Raw genomic sequence first — 21,977 nt, 5'->3', positions numbered from 1 at the left:
CCTTACTGACTCATCGCATTTTGCCTTAACTTTGAAAGATATGAAGCAAGAAAATTTCAAAGACAGTAACTCTGTATGCGTTCCATACATAACTCCACCTTTTTTTATTTTAACTGACAGAAAAAGAATTTGAGTTTTTTTAAAGTACCTATTGCCGATATATTACGTCAGTTATGGCGCAGTGTTTTGGTTGCGGTTTTCCTAACATACTCCTCCTCGCTTCGCTCGTGACGTTCGTCGTAGCACATATCTAAGCTCAATCTAATCGTATCCAGGAAATGCGTTTCAGACCTAAAGTGATATAGCCCAAGCCCAAACAGTTTTAGACCAATGTGCCTACCACCAGTTTGACACTGACATAAACGCTATCGAGAACGTAACTTGCTTTCTATGCATGGCTCGTAAGTACACGCTTAGGTATTACATAGTGCGTTAATACCTAGTTACATTTAATTATATTCTTTGTTATTATTATTTAAAAATATTTATACATATATACCTTTAGTACTTAATATTATATAATTTTTAAGAAAAAAAAACCGACTTCTATGGGGCCCGGTGAAAGATTATGGTAGATGGTGCACTATGTAGAAAAGGAGGTAAAACCAGTACTTTCTAGTAGCATTTCGTTTCCGTAAGGGTCGTAGTTCTAGCCTAACCTAACCCACTTCTCTGATAGCAGTTCGGTTCTGTGAGGATCGCAGTTCGAACCTAATCAAACCCACTTTTCTAGTAGCATTTCGTTTCTGTAAGACTTGCAGTTCTAACCAAACCTAACCCACTTTTGTTCGGTTCTGTGAGGATCGCAGTTCAAATCTAACCTAACCCACTTAACGGCGCATGCGGTGCGGTGTACGGGAGTTTGAGCGGGAGGGGTTTGGCATCATCATACCCACATTTTATGGTAGGTAATCATAGTGGTTTATTTAGTTTAGGTATCATGGTTTTCCGGGTCAAGGTCCGGATCTCTGAGTCAGAGTCCGGGTCCGAGTCCCGGTCCAAGTCCGGGTCCGGGTCCGGGTCCGAGTCCGAGTCCGAGTCCGGGTCCGAGTCCGGGTCCGAGTCCGGGTCCGAGTCCGAGTCCGGGTCCGAACCGGATCCGGGTATGAGTCCGGGTCCCAGTCCAAGTCAAAATCGAAATTCGAAATCACCAAACATGTACTATGCGTCGTTGAAGAGTTCTGTTCTGATCATCATCAGCAGTTCCACTTCATCAAATGCGACAGTTTTTAATGTAAATGCTTGATTTTATGATGAAAATACAAAAAATTCTATACGTATGCCTTTAAGATTTGAGGAGTTCCCTCGATTCCTTATGGATCCCATCATCAGAACTCGAGCTTGACAGAAATGTGGCTTAAAAACTAAACTTGCTTAACAAACATAACGAAGAGGACAAATCGCTAAACGTGAACTATGCGTCGTTTAAGAGTTCTGTTCTGATCATCATCAGCAGTTCCACTTCATAAAATGCAACAGTTTTTAATGAAAATGCTTGATTTTCTGATGTCAATACAAAAATCTCTATACGCATGCCTTTAAGATTTGAGGAGTTCCCTTGATTCCTCATGGATCCCATCATCAGAACTCGAGCTTGACAAAAATGTGGCTTAAAAACTTAACTTGCTTAACAAACATAACGACGAGGACAAATCGCCAACCGTGACTATGCGTCGTTGAAGAGTTCTGTTCTGATCATCATCAGCAGTTCCACTTCATCAAATGCAACAGTTTTTAATGAAAATGCTTGATTTTCTGATGTAAATACAAAAATCTCTATATGCATGCCTTTAAGATTTGAGGAGTTCCCTTGATTCCTCATAGATCCCATCATCAGAACTCGAGCTTGATAAAAATGTGGCTTAAAAACTTAACTTGCTTAACAAACATAACGAAGAGGACAAATCGCCAAAGGTGAACTATGCGTCGTTGAAGAGTTCCGTTCTGATCATCATCAGCAGTTCCAGTCAGTTCATCAAATGTCACGTTTTTGAATGTATATGCTTGATTTGTTGATAAAAACACAAAAATCACCATATGTATGCCTTTAAGATTTGAGGAGTTCCGTCGATTCCTCATGGATCCCATCATCAGAACTGGATTTTGACAAAAACGGGACCAATCTGTATGCATATACATACAATCAAAAAAATAATTTTCAAAATCGGTCCAGTAATGACGGAGATATGGAGTAACAAACATAAAAAATAAAAAAAATAAAAAAAATAAAAAACATACAACCAAATTGATAACCTCCTCCTTTGGGATTTGGAAGTCGGTTAAAAATAAGTAGTTTCTTATGTTGTACATGAATGTAATAAATAATTGACCTGACTTAAGAGGGAAGTATAGCTTTTTCATGCAATTTCCATTTCGAGAAAAAACGGTTTCCACTAACTAAATCTTAACATATCACTTTGATTTTAGTTTCGATTATTCAGGTTTATAAGTTTCGTTTTTTATATACGAGGGTTGCACTGAAAATGTCGGGAATAGAGAAAACTGTCGCATCTAGACAGTCAATCTTTATTTTAATGCATACTTAAACTCAAACTGACCACGCATATAAATTTTCTTTTGAAAGTAATCATTCTGTAATGCACACGGCTCATAATCCCAAAGTCCTTTTTGTATGGCGATTTTGGGGCCTTAGTGGTTTTGTATGAAATTCGTAAAGTAGCCAACGGAATTGAAGTTTTTTTTACATATATCTATATATAAAAGATTTTTTTACTGTTGTCATATGAATATTTAGGAATGTCGAAATCTGCCGATATGCAACTTTTTTGGCAGTCTTTTTAATTAACAACACAAATGCGATTTTAAATTTTGACGTCGCTTTGGAATGACATGCTTCTTTAAGATCACCCATGGGATAAAATGAAAGCGACTTTCATATATAATTTTAACTGCAAACGAGCGTACGATGAACTCTAGTTCATAAAAAAATAACAGAAGCCCATTGTAACTTTTATTTGTTCGCTGAGGGCATATTGAAAACCGTTTAAAAATGTGATCCGAAAAATCACTTGGCCAAAAATTCAAATAATGTTCGACATACAATTTTCAAATTGTCAGTAATTTTTAAATATAAATGACAACCAAATGGAATATACCTTAAAAGTTTTATAAAGAGTTACATTTTTATAAATTATATGCCTCATTCTATTATGTTATTTCTAAGTGTCCCATTCCCGAATATTTCAGTGCGACCCTCGATATATATATTTTATTGCAAATTCTGAAAATCTGAAATCTATAAACCTAGTTCATTATTGTGTCAATAACATACCTACTAAAATATTTAGAAGTGGAAAAACGTTTTCTCTTTTTGTATGGACGTGTACGTGCTCTACTTCCCTTTTAAATAAAATCGAGCCGGTGGATGATACAATAACTATAGCTGGTCAAGCAGTTCTTGTCAGTAGAAAAAGGCGGCAAATTTGAAAAATGTAGGCGCGAAGGGATATCGTCCCATAGAAAATTTGAATTTCGCGCCTTTTTTCTACTGAGAAGATTTGCTTGACCAGCTATACTTTTAATACTTTTTTCTACTCCAGTACTTCTAGTTGTCATTTAAAGGGTGGTGCACACACCTTTAAAACCCTACCTTATAGTTGTCAAGACAAGTCTTTAGTCTATTCCCCAAAAAAGAATTTGTGCATACACGCAGTATCTTTTGAAGATTTTACGATACTTCGTGTAATGACCACATAAAAAATATTGAATGAAATACAATGTTGCCAACCTTATTTTAAATGTCATCTCTGACAAATAAGTGAACCATAGACATTTTTTTAAATTTTACTCATTCATTCATTCTTTTCCCGCCCGTACCCTCCATTGTTGCTACTTTGATTTAAACATATTTGTTAAATTTACAATTTTATTTAAAAGTAAGTGCTTGGTCGTAGAAAAAGGATTGTATGCAACGTTGTTTAACTGAGTCAAAAAATACTCGTGGCGTCTTTTCTAACAATTTTCGGCTTCACCTCAAATTGTTACTCACGCCACTCGACTTTTTTGACCTCAAAACCTTTATTTGTGATTGTTATGAGGATAGTGGAAAACAGCTACTCCATAAAAACGTAGAACCCCCATTTTCGTCTCTACATATTGGCGTCATGGAAAATATTTATACACAATTTGATGTAAGTACCTACTCGTACCTATATTAACCATAGCAATGAGTTTGCTAATTTTATATTTTTTAATATTTAGGAACGGACACACAAAATCCATACAATTTTTTGATCTTCTATTAAGTATATATATAATAATTTTTAAGAAAAAAAAACCGACTTCTATGGGGCCCGGTGAAAGATTATGGTAGATGGTGCACTATGTAGAAAAGGAGGTAAAACGAGTACTTTCTAGTAGCATTTCGTTTCCGTAAGGGTCGTAGTTCTAGCCTAACCTAACCCACTTCTCTGATAGCAGTTCGGTTCTGTGAGGATCGCAGTTCGAACCTAATCAAACCCACTTTTCTAGTAGCATTTCGTTTCTGTAAGACTCGCAGTTCTAACCAAACCTAACCCACTTTTGTTCGGTTCTGTGAGGATCGCAGTTCAAACCTAACCTAACCCACTTAACGGCGCATGCGGTGCGGTGTACGGGAGTTTGAGCGGGAGGGGTTTGGCATCATCATACCCACATTTTATGGTAGGTAATCATAGTGGTTTATTTAGTTTAGGTATCATAGTGGTTTTCCGGGTCAAGGTCCGGGTCTCTGAGTCAGAGTCCGGGTCCGAGTCCCGGTCCGAGTCCGGATCCGAGTCCGGGTCCGAGTCCGGGTCCGAGTCCGGGTCCGAGTCCGGGTCCGAGTCCGGATCCGAGTCCGGGTCCGAGTCCGAGTCCGGGTCCGAACCGGATCCGGGTATGAGTCCGGGTCCCAGTCCAAGTCAAAACCGAAATTCGAAATCACCAAACATGTACTATGCGTCGTTGAAGAGTTCTGTTCTGATCATCATCAGCAGTTCCACTTCATCAAATGCGACAGTTTTTAATGTAAATGCTTGATTTTATGATGAAAATACAAAAAATTCTATACGTATGCCTTTAAGATTTGAGGAGTTCCCTCGATTCCTTATGGATCCCAACATCAGAACTCGAGCTTGACAGAAATGTGTCTTAAAAACTAAACTTGCTTAACAAACATAACGAAGAGGACAAATCGCCAAACGTGAACTATGCGTCGTTGAAGAGTTCCGTTCTGATCATCATCAGCAGTTCCACTTCATCAAATGCGACAGTTTTTAATGAAAATGCTTGATTTTCTGATGAAAATACAAAAATCTCTATACGTATGCCTTTAAAATTTGAGGAGTTCCCTCGATTTCTCATGGATCCCATCATCAGAACTCGAGCTTGACAGAAATGTGGCTTAAAAACTAAACTTGCTTAACAAACATAACGAAGAGGACAAATCGCCAAACGTGAACTATGCGTCGTTGAAGAGTTCTCTTCTGATCATCATCAGCAGTTCCACTTCATCAAATGCGACAGTTTTTAATGTAAATGCTTGATTTTATGATGAAAATACAAAAAATTCTATACGTATGCCTTTAAGATTTGAGGAGTTCCCTCGATTCCTTATGGATCCCATCATCAGAACTCGAGCTTGACAGAAATGTGGCTTAAAAACTAAACTTGCTTAACAAACATAACGAAGAGGACAAATCGCCAAACGTGAACTATGCGTCGTTGAAGAGTTCCGTTCTGATCATCATCAGCAGTTCCACTTCATCAAATGCGAGAGTTTTTAATGAAAATGCTTGATTTTCTGATGTAAATACAAAAATCTCTATACGCATGCCTTTAAGATTTGAAGAGTTCCCTCGATTCCTCATGGATCCCATCATCAGAACTCGAGCTTGACAAAAATGTGGCTTAAAAACTTAACTTGCTTAACAAACATAACGAAGAGGACAAATCGCCAAACGTGAACTATGCGTCGTTGAAGAGTTCCGTTCTGATCATCATCAGCAGTTCCACTTCATCATATGTCACTTTTTTGGATGTATATGCTTGATTTGTTGATAAAAACCCAAAAATCACTATATGTATGCCTTTAAGATTTGAGGAGTTCCCTCGATTCCTCATGGATCCCATCATCAGAACTGGGTTTTGACAAAAACGGGACCAATCTGTATGCATATACATTCAATCAAAAAAAGAATTTTCAAAATCGGTCCAGTAATGACGGAGATATGGAGTAACAAACATAAAAAAAAAAAAAAAAAAAAAACATACAACCGAATTGATAACCTCCTCCTTTGGGATTTGGAAGTCGGTTAAAAAAAGAATCCCTATTTCCCTTGGTTACGGCATCACGCGTGAACGGCTGGACCAATTCCGCTGATTCTTTTTGTGTTATGTTTGTTATTGTCAGGGGAAGGTTATTATGAGAAAAAAAAGAAGTTTGTGTAAAAAAGAATAGATAGATAGAGTATGTGAAACAAAGTTCGCCGGGTCATCTAGTAGCCTTATAATAATTAAAAAAATAAGGAAGGGGCATAGCTATGGATAACATGAGTCAAAATAAATTATGTTAAAATATTTTCCAGAAGTCGATATCCAGAGAGGAAAGTGATGACTTCGTTTTTATGGAGAAGCCGTCCTCCACTTATTTATTTACCACTCCATTATTATTTTTGATTGTTAAGAGAATTCTTAATTATCAAAAATAAAGGTTTTGGTTCGGATCCTCTTAAATTAAATTAGCGCCTATGATATATAATTTTTTTAGCTAGAAGGGACTGTTTATTGTTAACTGACTTTAGATACAGACCCTCGACCCTCCTCTATTTTTCTTTCGCTCTATGACTTAATGAACAGGTAGAGGTAATTTAAGAATTTTATAATTTGAATCACAGAGTTGATTGACCTTATTGTAGGTTCATGGTTCGAACGTACCTACTCGAAGTTATAGCATAGAAAATCGAAAATCAGGCCGGAACCCCTGGCACATGTTGTCGTCCCCACCTCTCCCCCGCGACTCCCCAGAAACATTGACACTTGTCACGCCCATAATTTCTTCAATGAATATTTCTAAAGTTATGAATGATATAATTATGTTTATAAAAAAACTATAATTACCAGTCTACCAACACATTTACTGGTAGATATTCTGCGAAGCAAAGGTTTCCGTTCAATTTCATTTTCACTATCAGTGCTGTCTTCAGAGTAAACAGTTTTTTTCTCTTTTGAAGTCACATTTTTCTCTACTAATGACATCACTCGGCAGTCACTAGCTCAAATAACACGGGACATTTATTTAATATAACTACATCATACAGAATTTAATATTATTTTCCATTATATTATACGCGGACTCGATCGCTATGATGCTGACATTTCAAGCGAGCGCCATGACACTGATACAGCCGCTGAAAACAAAACAAGTTCCAAGTCTGAAAGCGAACCAGCGCCCCCAGCGGCGTTCCTGGGAACTCGGTAGCGTGGCAGTAAATAAAGACTGCCTGAGTAGTCGTTTACATTCGAATGCATACGTAGTTCTCTATATCTTTTGCAGATGGAGCTGTATTCAACTTTTAGATCTTGCCTTATTAAAAAATAATTTAAATCGCAGCCTTCATGCCTCAGAATATCATATTCTTTGTTATGGCTGGTTTTTATAATAAAATTTCATATTCTAGAATTTAATTTTAAATTGTTTACTTGGTTTTGACAGAATTCCATTTGCTCATTTTTATTAGAAATCTGACGTTATGCACACGATTTAGGCAAACGTTGGTTTTTTAGTACTTTTATTTTTATTTAGATTAAGTTTTATGTTAAGCTTCACTTTAAAAATTTATTCGATTATCTGAGGTAAATTGACCAGTGTTAGTGTTTGGCTTTTATATTTGATAAATTTACAAGATGAGAGAAATAATAACTCTTCAAGTTGGTTCCTGCGGCAATCAGATTGGAGGAAAGGTGAGACATTTTGCTAATTTATGAAGTTTCTTTTAATCCACACACACACACCCCGGCTGCGGTTCATTAGAAATGAGGGTTGGCAAAAATGCGTACCTTTTGTTCGTCTGAGGAGCGTATTCAACGTCTTATATAGCATGTTTAATATATTTTATTCCTGAGTATTAGTTTCCCTGAGTGATAACTAACATTTGGACATTTTTACTGAAATAATGTTTTTTCTCTTTTGCTGCAGTTTTGGGAAGTAATATCTGACGAACATGGTATTGATCCCAGTGGGTGCTACCACGGTGACTCCGACTTGCAATTAGAAAGGATCAATGTGTATTACAATGAAGCATCTGGCGGAAAATATGTTCCACGAACCGTATTAATTGATCTGAAGCCAGCAACGATGGATGCCGTGCGCTCTGGTCCGTTTGGGTGTTTGTACCGGCCTGACAATTTTGTGTATGGACAACATGGCGCATCTAACAATTGGTCAAAAGGACATTACACAGAAGGTGTAGACATTTTAGAATCTTGTTTGGACGTAGTCAGAAGAGAAGCTGAAGGATGCGATTGCCTTCAAGGATTTCAGATGTCACATTCTCTGGGCGGGGGCACTGGTTCTGGTCTCGGTACATTACTAATAAACAGAATAAGAGAAGAATATCCCGATAGAATAATTCTTACCTTTTCTGTTTTCCCTAGCCCGCGGGTATCCGATTGTGTAGTGGAACCATACAACACAACCCTGGCTGTGAACCAACTAGTTGAGAATACGGATCACGTGTTTTGTTTAGACAACGAAGCGCTGTACGATATATGTTTCAGAACCCTGAAGTTGACTACACCTACATATGGTGATCTAAATCACTTAATTTGTGCAACAATGTCAGGTATCACGACCTGTTTGAGATTTCCCGGCCAGTTAAATGCGGATTTAAGGAAATTAGCAGTGAACATGGTACCATTTCCCCGACTCCATTTCTACACTCCCGGCTTTGCGCCTTTAACGGCAAGAGGAGCTCAACAATACAGAGCGTTGACAGTTCCAGAATTAACTCTCCAAATGTTTGACGCCAAAAACATGATGGTTGCATGTGATCCACGACATGGAAGATATTTAACAGTAGCGACTGTGTTTAGAGGAAGAATGTCTATGAAAGAAGTAGACGAGCAACTTGTGAACATCCAAAATAAAAATAGCACATATTTCGTGGAGTGGATTCCCCATAATGTAAAGATTGCAGTCTGTGACATACCCCCACGAGGGTTAAAAATGGCATCTACGTTTATTGGCAATACGACAGCTATACAAGCCATATTCAAGAGGGTATCTGAGCAGTTCGTAGCGATGTTCAGGAGGAAAGCGTTCCTTCATTGGTATACCGGTGAGGGTATGGACGAGATGGAATTCTCGGAAGCGGAGAGCAACATGAATGACTTGGTCTCTGAATATCAGCAATATCAAGATGCCACGGCGGATGACGAAGGAGAATTTGACGAAGAAGCGGAAGGCGAAGGCTTAGAAGGATAGTGTTCAATTTTAGGTGCGCATATCTTTGGTTAGACTATAATAAATACGGAAGCCTACAATTTATTTTCATTTTATTGTATTTTCAAAGGGGGCTTGATGTTGTACGGTGTTCATAGGAAAGCAGCCCTTTTGAAAATAATCTTGATTTTTAAAATAGGTACCGTAAAATCAGGTAACTTTAGACAACTTACAACTATGGTACAAATTAAAGTTCCAGTAAAAGACTAGTACAAATCATAAGCTCGTTAAGAATTAACGTTAACACTTTAACTGTCCCTCGCCTTCACTACTCACATGGATCGATACGTCCGTGCATTACAGGTAATGCACAAATGTATAGAGCATTCCCATTTCTGACGTCACTTGGACGTGACAGAGCTAGTTTGGCGGTGCATGTCATATAATGCACGGACGGTAAACGTGTTAAAAACTGGACCATAGTTGTATTTAAGGACTACAGTACGGCTACCATCAGTTTGGCATTGACATAAACGCTACCGTGAACGTAGTTTACTTTCTATGCATCTCGCTCGTACTGACATAAGTATTAGTGCGAAAGAGATATATAGAAAGTAAATTGCGTTCACAATAGCGTTTATGTCAATGCCAAACTGATGGTAGCCGTACAGTTACTTGATTTTACGGTATTTATTTACCTTAGTTGTGTTTGCTCAGAGCAAAAAAAGGTCAACCTCGGCGTTGGGATGGATTTAAGAAGTGGAGCCACCCAGATTTTTGATGCAGGTGGGGGGGGGGGGGGGGTTTAAGCGTCTGCTACGTTTGAGGTTAATAATTCTTTAAGTTTAGGTTCTTAGTCAAGTTTAGTATCATTTTCAACTAAATCAAAGATGTAGACAGATTTCATCGAAATCGGTTCAGCGTTTATTGATTTCCCATACAATCCTACACCTTACCTTTCATTTTTAATTTTAAGGTATTTTTATTGGAATAAAAACTACCCTATGTTCTTCCCTGGGACTCAAACTATCACTGTACCAAATTTTAACTAAATTGGTTCAGCAGTTTAAGCGTGAAGAGGAATTAAAAAAAAAGGATTTTTTTCATATTTTATGTGTTTTTACTTCGGAATGGTGTCATTATGATATCAGAAATGAATTCGGCACCCCCGATTTATACGGAAACGATACCAAACTTGACCTAGTAGCTTAAATGATACAGATATCAAGATCAAGTTGAGAGGGGGGGGGGCTAAAAATTTAACGAACGTGGAAACGTGGTTCGCGGTAGGCCCTCAGCTCGGAAAGGCTAACTTTGCACTTCAAAAACTGATAGCAAAGTTGCATTTTATTCGTATACTTATGTGAGGCAAAGTAATCAAATGCATATTTTGAGTTTTGTTACCTATGTTTGCTGGTAGACTTTTAATGATGATTTTGGTACTCGCTACGCTCGTGGTTCAATTTTGGAATGTTTCGCTCGCTCAGGTATCAATATTAGCACGAGCGATTAAATAACAACTTTGCCCCCTTGTAAAACAAATAACTATTTTTGTACGGTAGTACTATAGCCGGTTAAACCACTGTCAGTAGAAAAAGGCGCGAAAGCGAACTTAAATTTTCTATGGGACGTAACCCTTCGCGCCTACTTTTTTTAAACTTGCCGCTCTTTTCTTTTGACGGGAATGGCCTGATTTTAAATCGTAAATCAAAATCAAGGATACATAGCGGAATGTTCAAGTCGCAAAATGAGGACTAGTTCAAATCGCAGATGGTGAAGACAGCAATATGTGCATATCGTAAAAAGCGCAGGTCGCAAAATGTGCAAATCGTAAAAAGTGCATGTCGTAAAATGTGCAGGTCGTGAAATGTGCAATTCGTAAAATGTGCAGGTCGCAACCTGCAGTCCACCAGGATCCCCTAGCCTGATCCCCCAGGGGATCCTGATGAACTTCCGGGTTCCGAGTTCATCAGGATCCCCTGAAGGTAAACTTGCCTAAAGTTGTTTATACAGTGCAGCAGTTAAAGTTTCACTTCTGACATTCACATGCAAAACACTGATTTGTTTGCCTATTATTCTCGTCGCAGATAACCTTTGTTAATCTAGCTAACATGACAGGCTAGATATAGACAATGTTATAAATCAAATGTCATTAGTGGCAAATGAGATAATATGTATAAATCTATGATTGTGTCTTTCTGTGCATAATGTCGGAAGAAGTATGATAAATGGGTATCGTCTTGGGTCGTCCGATTCGCTTTTCGTCAAGTTCTAAAATTAGTCCTATTCTGCTTTCGTCACTCATTCTACATTCGTTACAATCGTCGGTGGCTTTCAATGTAGAATGAGTGATGAAAGCAGAATAGGACTAATTTAAGAACTTGACGAAAAACGAATGGGACGACCCAAGACGATACCGATAAATGTAGAAAATCACGGAAAAGTGATACTATTTGACGGACCAAGGTATCAAAAAAAAGCATAAGTATTAAGAACGGAAACGATTTGTTACGGTGCAGTAACTGGAAAAAATTTAAGTGCAGCGGCTATTTGACTGTCGATGTTTATGTATTATATTCTACTATATGGGACAAGTATGTATATCAATTTTTTCGTATCATTTAGCTAACTTAAGCTCTAGTTTCCTAGGATAGCGGTGCCGTCATCTAGCAGCCGTCTCCATACTTCGTACTAGTACGAAGTAAAGTACTAAGGCTGCGACTCCGTTAAGGCGGAGCGGAGCTGAGATGTGCGGAATCGACCAATCATATTACTTGAAAACTGTCAAGCGGAGGCCAGCTGTGGATGTCAATAATATGATTGGTCGATTCCGCACATCTCTGCTCCGCTCCGCCTCAGTAGAGTCATAGCCGAAGTATGGAGACGGCACCGCTATCCTAGGCCCTCTGGGACAGTAGTACTACCATCTAGTTCAACTGGTAGTACAAATGATACACCTTAGGGTCACCGTACTACTTCTAAAAATACAAGAATATCCCTCGGGTTTTGTCATAGACTACTGTATTAAAAGTTCAACTGGTAGTACATATGATACACATTCCAGATGTAAACAAAATATGTATAACGTGTTTTCTAACCCACTGAAAACCTTGATCGGGGTGATTTGGTAGGTTATACTGAACAACTTTTACTATGGTCGATCGGTATCGATCGGTCAAAATGAATGAAAAAGACATTTTTTTTAGATTTCGTCATTAGCACCATAGTAAAAGTTATTCAGTACTAGCTGTTGCCCGCGACTTCGTCCGCGTGGAATCTTATCTTCAACATTTTACATCTTTAGTACCTATAATTTTCATATCCAAGCAATGTTGAAATTAAGTAAGTACTTTTCTTTTTTAGCAAGTTGTATGAAGTTTTAATTTAATTTAATTTTGATGTTGGTTGCTGAAATTACTTTTCTTGTATTCTCATAATAGGTACCTACCTATGCCCTTATACAAAGATTCAAGTTCCGCATTCCGCACTCACAAAATATCTGATCTCCATACAAACTTTCAACCCCTTTCTCACCACCTTGGGGGATGATTTTCAAAAATGCTTGAATTCGTTTTCATGTTTTTTAATTTATTTCCTTTTTTTCCAAAAAGTTAAAGTTCCTAGCTTAAAATTAAATTTACACCCCAAGACGAATTTTCATCCCCGTTTTAGCCCCCTTAGGAATTTCCAAAAACGTTGCAATTACTTTTTTTTGTAATCGGCTATTAGGTATGTCTTTCTAAGAAGTTTCAAAGCATTTGTAATGGATTCAAACTTTGAACCCCATTTTAACCCTGTTAGGGGATGAATTTTACAAAACGCTGAAATTACTTTTTCTCAAACATGCAATGAAATATTGATGTTATGTTCCTTATAATAGGCTGCGAAGTATGACGTTTCAGGTGCGGCTAGGACAATACAATATAATACAATACAATACGACAAAAGGTCGTTAATGGAATTTCATACAAATCTTGCAGGCCTAGGCCGGCAAAGTCCTCTTTTTTAATTTTCATTTCACAGATATTTGTGACACAGCATCGTGGCATTCATCCATAAAAAAAAAAACTAGAGGCAGTATTTGCTTTATGGTTCGTAATGACACTCTGCCACTACGCCTATAAAAAAAAAACAAAAATCAATATTAGCTATAATTTGCCGTTTTATTTGTATAAAATCAACATGAATTTAATAAATAATACATTATTAACCAAATTCCATAATTTTAAATTATAAATTTAACTACACAAATAAAAACATTTAAAATATTTCATCTAAACGTTAACGGTAAAAAGGTCTACTCAAACACGCGTAGTTATTTTTTTTTAATTGTTATGGAGGCAAAGTTGAAAAATTGTCATTCTGTTTTATTGGATTTATGGTACGTTGTTGATTTTTAGGGTTCCGTACCCAAAGGGTAAAACGGGACCCTATTACTAAGACTTCGCTGTCCGTCCGTCCGTCCGTCCGTCCGTCCGTCTGTCTGTCACCAGGCTGTAACTCACGAACCGTGATAGCTAGACAGTTGAAATTTTCACAGATGATGTATTTCTGTTGCCGCTATAACAACAAATACTAAAAACAGAATAAAATAAAGATTTAAGTGGGGCTCCCATACAGCAAACGTGATTTTTGACTAAAGTTAAGCAACGTCGGGCGTGGTCAGTACTTGGATGGGTAACCGTTTTCTTTTTGCATTTTTTCCGTTTTTTTTTTGCTTTATGGTACGGAACCCTTCGTGCGCGAGTCCGACTCGCACTTGCCCGGTTTTTTACTTTAATATGAGTTCCGACGAAATAATGAAATTAATATTAATTGTAATCGTAGGTGTTGGAATTGGCAGCGTAAGCAAAATTTATTTTAAATAACTTGCTGCCTCTGCCGCCAAGTCAAAGACGAAGTATGTATATGGTTGGTTATGGCAATTTTATTATTTGAGAAACTAAGAAGAATGGCGTAAAAAATTCACGAAACCCAAGTTTTATATAGAAAAAACTAAAAGTAAACTACACCCAAAATATAACCAACACGTACCTATAATCATTATCACGCGTATGTTTTACACGAGTCGTGTATTTTTAATACCCGTATATTTTCATGTATCTTTGATTTTTTCGCCTTGTATCCGTCTGACTGTCATTTTCATCACATAAGTTTACATAGTATTTCATGTTGATATCATGTTTCACATACATCGTTGCTTTATGCATGGATTAAATAAGTATAATTTCCACAGTGTTGACGAGTTTGTAGTTACATTCATTTAAAATATGCCACAAAACTGTTACTAATAAACTGTAAGCCATTTTTCTTAGTTTCTCAAATAATAAAATTGCCATAAGCAACCATATACATACTTCGTCTTTGACTTGGCGGCAGAGGCAGCAAGTTATTTAAAATCAATTCTGCTTACGCTGCCAATTCCAACACCTACGATTACAATTAATATTAATTTCATTATTTCGTCGGAACTCATAATAAAGTCAAAAAATCAACAACGTACCATAAATCCAATAAAACGGAATGAATATTTTTTAACCTTACCTCCATAACAATTTAAAAAATATAACTACGCGTGTTTGAGTAGACCTTTTTACCGCTAACGTTTAGATTAAATATTTTAAATGTTTTTATTTGTGTAGTTAAATTTATAATTTAAAATTATAGAATGTATTATTTATTAAGTTCATGTTGATTTTATACAAATAAAACTGCAAATTATAGAAACATTGTTTTTTGTTTTTTTTTTTATAGGCGTAGTGGCAGAATGTCATTACGAACCATAAAGCAAATACTGCCTCTAGTTTTTTTTAATGGATGAATGCCGCGATGCTGTGTCACAAATATCTGTGAAATGAAAATTAAAAAAGAGGACTTTGCCGGCCTAGGCCTGCAAGATGTGTATGAAATTCCATTAACGACCTTTTGTCCTAGCCGCACCTGAAACGTCATACTTCGCAGCCTATTATAAGGAACATAACATCAATATTCCATTGCATGTTTGAGAAAATAAATGTAATAAAAGTAACAAAATAAATAAGTCAAATTTATTTAATAACAAAAAATTGGCAAGTAGGTATGTTTGTATATACCTATACATACAATCATAAATCGAGTCATAATGTCTGAATTGCAATATTACATATACTGGAATAATTACTGTTTAATAATATTATTTATTAATTATTGTGATACGCGTGGATCACTTGATAATATTGGTGTGCTACTCTGCAGCGGCGCCACTTTCAATGCCGATTATTTCGTTTCCTATCACAGGTACAGCCATAAACATTATAGGTACATGATGTACCTTTTAGGTACATCATTTCACCATATAATTCATTGGTATTTGTTATGTCCTCTTATTTAATATTATGTAGGTGAGGATTTGGAATGAAATGCAAATTATTTCTTAGCCAGCCGGTGCGCTTCCAACAGTACGGTTCTCTCGCGTAATGGCGGACCTCGTCAGTGTTGCCAACGCAACCGCGCTCGTTTATTCCAAGACACCACATCTCTCCCTTTTTAACAAATTGAAAGATAATTAAAACTCTAAATGTATTACAAATATTTCACAGCCAATAACCAAGAAATATAATCTACACAAGAACATATGTTTCACAATTAGTAAAACAAGGAATATAATTCACAAACTATATGCTTCACAGCCAAGACATGAAATATAATCTACACAAGAACATATGTTTCACAATTAGTAAAACAAAAAATATAATTCACAAACCATATGCTTCACAGCCAAGACATGAAATATAATCTACACAAGAACATATGTTTCACAGACTTGGATACACACATATCAGAATAGCCTTAGACACATAAAAATCTCAAAGACATATTTAAAGTACCATATGTTTTTCAATATATCCTACTTTATCTTACTCTGCTTCACAGCCAAGACATGAAATATAATCTACACAAGAACATATGTTTCACAGACTTGGATACACACATATCAGAATAGCCTTAGACACATAAAAATCTCAAAGACATATTTAAAGTACCATATGTTTTTCAATATATCCTACTTTATCTTACTCTCAGACCCTTAACCAATTATATACTTATACTAATAATACCCATAGGCACACAACAATCAATAATGCACTATCTCAGTCTTAATCATGACTAATGACAAACACATGTTCAAATTACAAATTTTAAATATCAATATCTCTTAAGCTTAACCAATACAAATAACCATGTGTAACTACCACATCACACAACACAACAATATAAAAGCATGGACTTGTTTAATAGACTACCGTTGAATTACAATAAATTCCACTAAACATTTATTCAAGATCAGAATCATCAGTGAGAGACGCAGACTGTTCTTTATCCTTTCCCCATACTCTCCATTCTCCTTCAACTTTTTTTAAATGAACTATGTTACTTTTATACTCTTGCCCAGTTAGATCATTTCGAACATTTATGTCACCTCTATTAGCACTAGTAACAGTATGAGGTATAGAATTGTAATTTGATGTTAATTTGTTCTCTTTAAGCATGTTTTTTACATATACCTTCTCTCCTACCTCTAACCGGTGTTCCTTTGCTCCTCTTTTGCGATATTCCTTTAATTTTCCTTTTTCCTTCATTTCGGCGTCCTTGTCCCTTACTACTAGATCTGTCTGCATGTGCTCAATATCTAAAAGATGAGGGATTTTGGCCCGGAACAGCCTGTTGAAAAAAAGTTCACACGGTGACTTTCCAGTAGTATTGTGAGGGGTGGGTACCGTTGTACATCATAAGGTAGTACAGCAAATCATCTTTCCAATTGGTTTTGAGGCTTTGACTAATCTTAAGATTCTTAAGGCGTTTGACAATGTCGCGATTTTGACGTTCCACTTCTCCGTTCATTTGAGGCCAGTAAGGAATTGTGTTGTAAATATGAATACCTAATTCACTACAAAACGTTTTAAATAGTCCATTTGTAAACTGTCTCCCATTATCAACCGTGATGCTGACAGGAGACCCTAGTCTTGAGAATATATCTTTCAAAACATTAATTGTATCTTGTGATGTTATGGATTTCATCATTTTAATTTCTTTATATCGACTGTAATAGTCATGACTACCAGTAAATAGTCTCCACTTGGTAGTGGCCCTAAAAAATCTGCTGCTATGTCCACCCAAGCTTGCGATGGTAACTGCCGTCTTTTCATAGGTACAGGTTGGCTAGGTCCAGAAACTAATGTGCATCCTTTACAGCTTTTGACCATGGCTTCCGCATCTCGATCGATTTTTGGCCACCATACCTTTGAGCGTAACCTTCCTTTCATAGCTACGATTCCAGGGTGCCCTTCGTGAGCTGCTTCGAGAATTTGGTGACGCAGTTTAAAAGGAATAACTAACTTGTTTCCCCGCAGTAGCATTTCATCATGTATCCATAGTTCTGACTCAAATATTTTGTAGAGATTTACTTTGTTATCCCAGTCATTATACAGAATACCTTTTTTTACTAATTCAAGCTCCGTATCGGAATGTAAAGCATCTTTAATTTCTTGAAAAGAGACAGCTACTGGTCGAGCAAACTGTACTATTTGGTTTATATGAAATTCCTCATCAAATGAATTTGTATTTGTTGGAGCACATAGTCGAGAAAAAGGATCTGCTATGTTTTGCTTACCCGGACGATATATTACTTTATAGTTATATGATTGTAAACGTAAAACCCATCTTTCAATGCGAGGGCAAGGTTTTGATCTAGTACTAAATATAACCTCTAATGGTTTGTGATCAGTTATAAGATCAAATTCCTTTAGGCCATATAAATACATTCGGAAATGTTCTACTGACCACACCAGTGCAAGGGCCTCCCTTTCAGTTTGACAGTACCGTTTCTCAACATCAGTCAGCGTTTTATTTCCATATGCTATAACTCTAGACCCTTTACTGTCCCATTGAATAAGTCCTGCTCCAAGGCCAAAAGGACTAGCGTCTGCCATTATTTGTGTTTTATCACCAGAATCAAAATATCCTAAAGAAGAAATGTTACTCAAACTATTTTTCAGATTACTAAATGCCAGACTTTGTTCTTGTTTCTAGTAACTGGTGATATCAGTGTTTTTGTGCAGATTTAATCTCAAAATCTCACGAAGTGGCTCAGTAAGAGTTGCTAGATTAGGAATCCATTTACAAATGTAATTGACTAGACCCAAAAAGCTCTGTATCTCCTCAATAGTCTTCGGTTCCCTGAATGTTTCAATACCTTTGATATATTTGTCTAGGGGTTTAACTCCATCCGATGTCAGCTCATGTCCAATAAATTCAATCTTACCGGAGTTGAAAATACATTTACCCTCATTTAAAAGCACATTGTTCTTTTTCAAAACTTCTAATACATGATTTAATCTTGCGTTATGCTCAACCTCATTTCTACCAAAAACAATGATATCATCAATGAAATTGACAACACCATCACATGGCAAAAGCATCCTTTCAAGGATTTTTTAAAATGTTCTGGTGCACATGAAATGCCAAACATTAATCGTTTATACCGAAAGAGCCCTTTGCCTGTGATGAATGTTGTCACATCCCTAGAGTCTTCGCTAATTTCTACCTGATGAAATGCTTCTTTGATGTCCAGTTTTGAGAAAACAGTAGCCTTTTTGAACTTAGGAATTAATTGTGCCATTGTAGGCAAAGGATGATTTTCCCTAATGATAGCCTTATTAGCACATCGCATATCTACGCAGATCCTGAGGTCCCCGTTACTTTTTAATATTGGCACTATGGGGGACACCCAGGAGGCTGGTTTATCTACTGGTTCAATAATGTCCTTAGCGTGGTTAGTTCATCTATTTTAGAATTGATTTTGTTTTCTAATGAAATAGGTACTCTTCTATATGGTTGACTTACAGGAGTGACAGCCTCATTTATAGCTATTTTTAATTGAACATCTTTAAATTTAGGGAAAGCTTCCGAAATATTATTTACACTTACCCCAATTTTGAGAACCTTTAGCAAAATAGCAGTGTCTTTGCCTAGTAAATCTCTAGGCCCATCCTTGATAACGTAGAATGTAGCTTCTTGTTCTTCCGAACCAATTCTAATGTTGGCTTCAAAACGTCCTAGCACCGTCGATGGTTCTTTGCTGCCAAATGCCATAAATACTCTATCCACAGATTTATCTTGACTGGTTATTTGAATCGCATTTGCTTTTAAATGATTCCATGCTGTGTCAGTGATAATGTTGCATTTGCTCCCAGAGTCGATCAGTATGTCTGCATCAACGCCACCTATTTCACATTTTACTGTCTCACCTTCATCCATGTTGAATATATGTCACCGTTAAATTGTAAAAACCGTTAGTTTATAATCTAACTAGCGAGATTGTAAACTGTCGAAATATTGTGTACCTTAACATACTGCTTACAATTTAACGCTTTACTTTTCGTTAGATTATAATCTATCGAAGTGAAACCGTCATATTGTGAACTGGCGTACGAAGGAACGCGCCTCAAGCGCTGATTGGTTGAACGTTGTGAGCCGCGCGCCGCCATATTTTAATGTCGATAAATACATAGATCTGTTGTCGAATGCAAACAAACAGTGTTTTGATTACTGTAAATTGATTTCGTGTTAGAAATTACTAAAAACTTATAATTAGTTACCTACATGACATTGTTGCTGAATGGTGAAGTAAAATTCATCTGTGATTAACCAAAGAAATGCACTTCAAATGATAAAAAACCGGGCAAGTGCGAGTCGGATTCGCGCACGAAGGGTTCCATATCATAATGCAAAAAAAAAAAACAGCAAAAAAAGAAACGGTCACCCATCCAAGTACTGACCACTCCCGACGTTGCTTAACTTTGATCAAAAATCACGTTTGTTGTATGGGAGCCCCATTTAAATCTTTATTTTATTCTGTTTTTAGTATTTGTTGTTATAGCGGCAACAGAAATACATCATCTGTGAAAATTTCAACTGTCTAGCTATCACGGTTCGTGAGATACAGCCTGGTGACAGACTGACGGACGGACGGACGGACGGAATGGACGGACGGACGGACGGACGGACAGCGAAGTCTTAGTAATAGGGTCCCGTTTTACCCTTTGGGTACGGAACCCTAAAAAGAGGGGAAATATTGCTGCGTTTCTGATTTTTACTTTTATATTTAGTTGCATTTCCGAGGCGTCCGACATGTAATTTTCTATGACGGATGACTTTTTCGGAAAACGAAGCGCCGGAAGCTCCGGCCCGGCCCCGGCCTGGTCTAGCGTGGGTCATCCTTAACTTAAGAGCAAGAATGTAACGTTCATGATTCTATATCGTATTGTTGTAGCGGTGGTGGCCGAGTGGATATGACATCCGACTTTCAATCCGAAGGTCGCGGGTTTAAATCCTGCATGGCCCATACCAATGAGTTTTTCGTAACTTATGTACGAATTATCATTTGATAACTATTTACCACTAGCTTTTCGGTGAAGGAAAACATCGTGAGGAAATGGTAGGTGTATGTGAAGTCCCCAATCCGCATTGGGCTAGCGTGGGGATGATAGCCCAAGCCCTCTCGCGCATAAGAGGAGGCCCGTGCCCAGCAGTGGGACGTATATCGGGTGAATTATTATTTGTATCTCCGTTTTAAAACACCCAGGTCTTTCGAGCCCGGTCATTTATAAGGCGTACGTGGGGATATAGATCCAACACGTAGAGGCCGTTTGGAGAGATTTGATGTCATATAGAACGCCTTCTGGAATCCATTCACCACATCAATCGATACCCGCCGTGAACCGGTTTCAGCAGGCATTGTAAGCTATTGTAGAGAATATGGACAGAGTACTGGTCTATGGTTTAAGTTTGGGTGAAAAAAAAGACTGGGCTATTGCAAAGAAGTCCGGACACCTGCCATAAAATTGCTTGCACAAGTTATCGAGGCAGGCAGTGACTCGCCACTCGTTAGATGGGCACCCGATGCGCCATCGCCATCGTAAAGACGGCCAGGCGCAACATCGGTGTAAGCGGCTCAGGGGTGTCGAGAGGTGTGCGCAGCTTTCTACCCAGTGGCTGTTACCAGCCACTGTGCCAACTCGCGTCTTATGCATCTTTCACTTCCACCCCTGGAGCATATAGCTCTAGCGACTCCTCTCTGGACGGCCAATGAAGGCAAGCCAGAGCTGAGACTCCTGCGGGTCCCCTTGAGGTCCACTCCGACCAACGAAGACACGCCGGAGACCCTGACCGACTCTCTTATTATTATTGTATATTTGTTTTGTTTCACGAGAAAGTGACGTTTCTGATTTTATTATTATGATTATGTTACTATGTTTTCTTAAATAATATCAGAATGATTGATACTCTTCTTAACTAATAACAAATACATAGGTACTTGATATCACAATATTTGAAGCGTATTTTATTAATATGACAGACACCCGTGTTTGATTCTTAACTCTATGGACACAGAACGGCGTACTGTAAGACGGACCAATCAGCATGCGAGGTGCGTTTCCTCGTGTGTCGGTTCACAATTTTACGGTTTCTTGTCGATAGATTATAATCTACCGAAAAACAATCCGTAAAATTGTAA

The 21,977-nt window shown here is 37.5% G+C and overlaps 3 protein-coding genes across 3 annotated transcripts in view; 1 reads left to right on the top strand and 2 right to left on the bottom strand.

The window, feature by feature from the left end:
• The window catches only part of LOC134679408 (diacylglycerol kinase eta), a 113,346-nt gene extending 105,981 nt beyond the window's left edge, over positions 1-7,365 (bottom strand). The window contains exon 1 of the mRNA XM_063538303.1: positions 7,099-7,365. Within this exon, the coding sequence (XP_063394373.1) occupies positions 7,099-7,236 (138 nt within the window). The 5' untranslated portion in view covers positions 7,237-7,365. The remainder of the gene's footprint in view (positions 1-7,098) is intronic.
• Positions 7,366-7,715: 350 nt separating this feature from the next.
• Positions 7,716-9,498, top strand: LOC134679358 (tubulin beta-4B chain-like). Its single transcript, XM_063538259.1, has 2 exons — positions 7,716-7,941; positions 8,177-9,498. The coding sequence occupies exons 1-2, from the start codon at positions 7,885-7,887 to the stop codon at positions 9,461-9,463; spliced, it is 1,344 nt and encodes a 447-aa protein (XP_063394329.1). The 5' UTR covers positions 7,716-7,884; the 3' UTR covers positions 9,464-9,498.
• A 7,158-nt stretch (positions 9,499-16,656) lies between these two features.
• Positions 16,657-19,722, bottom strand: LOC134679224 (uncharacterized). Its single transcript, XM_063538111.1, has 2 exons — positions 19,388-19,722; positions 16,657-17,122 (listed from the first exon to the last, which is right to left on the bottom strand). Exons 1-2 carry the CDS (start codon positions 19,715-19,717, stop codon positions 17,084-17,086), a joined length of 369 nt encoding a protein of 122 aa, XP_063394181.1. The 5' UTR covers positions 19,718-19,722; the 3' UTR covers positions 16,657-17,083.
• Between the last annotated feature and the right edge of the window lie 2,255 nt (positions 19,723-21,977).

This window comes from Cydia fagiglandana, chromosome Z (assembly GCF_963556715.1).
Source record: "Cydia fagiglandana chromosome Z, ilCydFagi1.1, whole genome shotgun sequence".
NCBI classification, from domain to species: Eukaryota; Metazoa; Arthropoda; class Insecta; order Lepidoptera; family Tortricidae; genus Cydia; species Cydia fagiglandana.
Note: the sequence above shows the minus strand (reverse complement) of the source record. Positions and strands in the feature narration are given on the sequence as shown.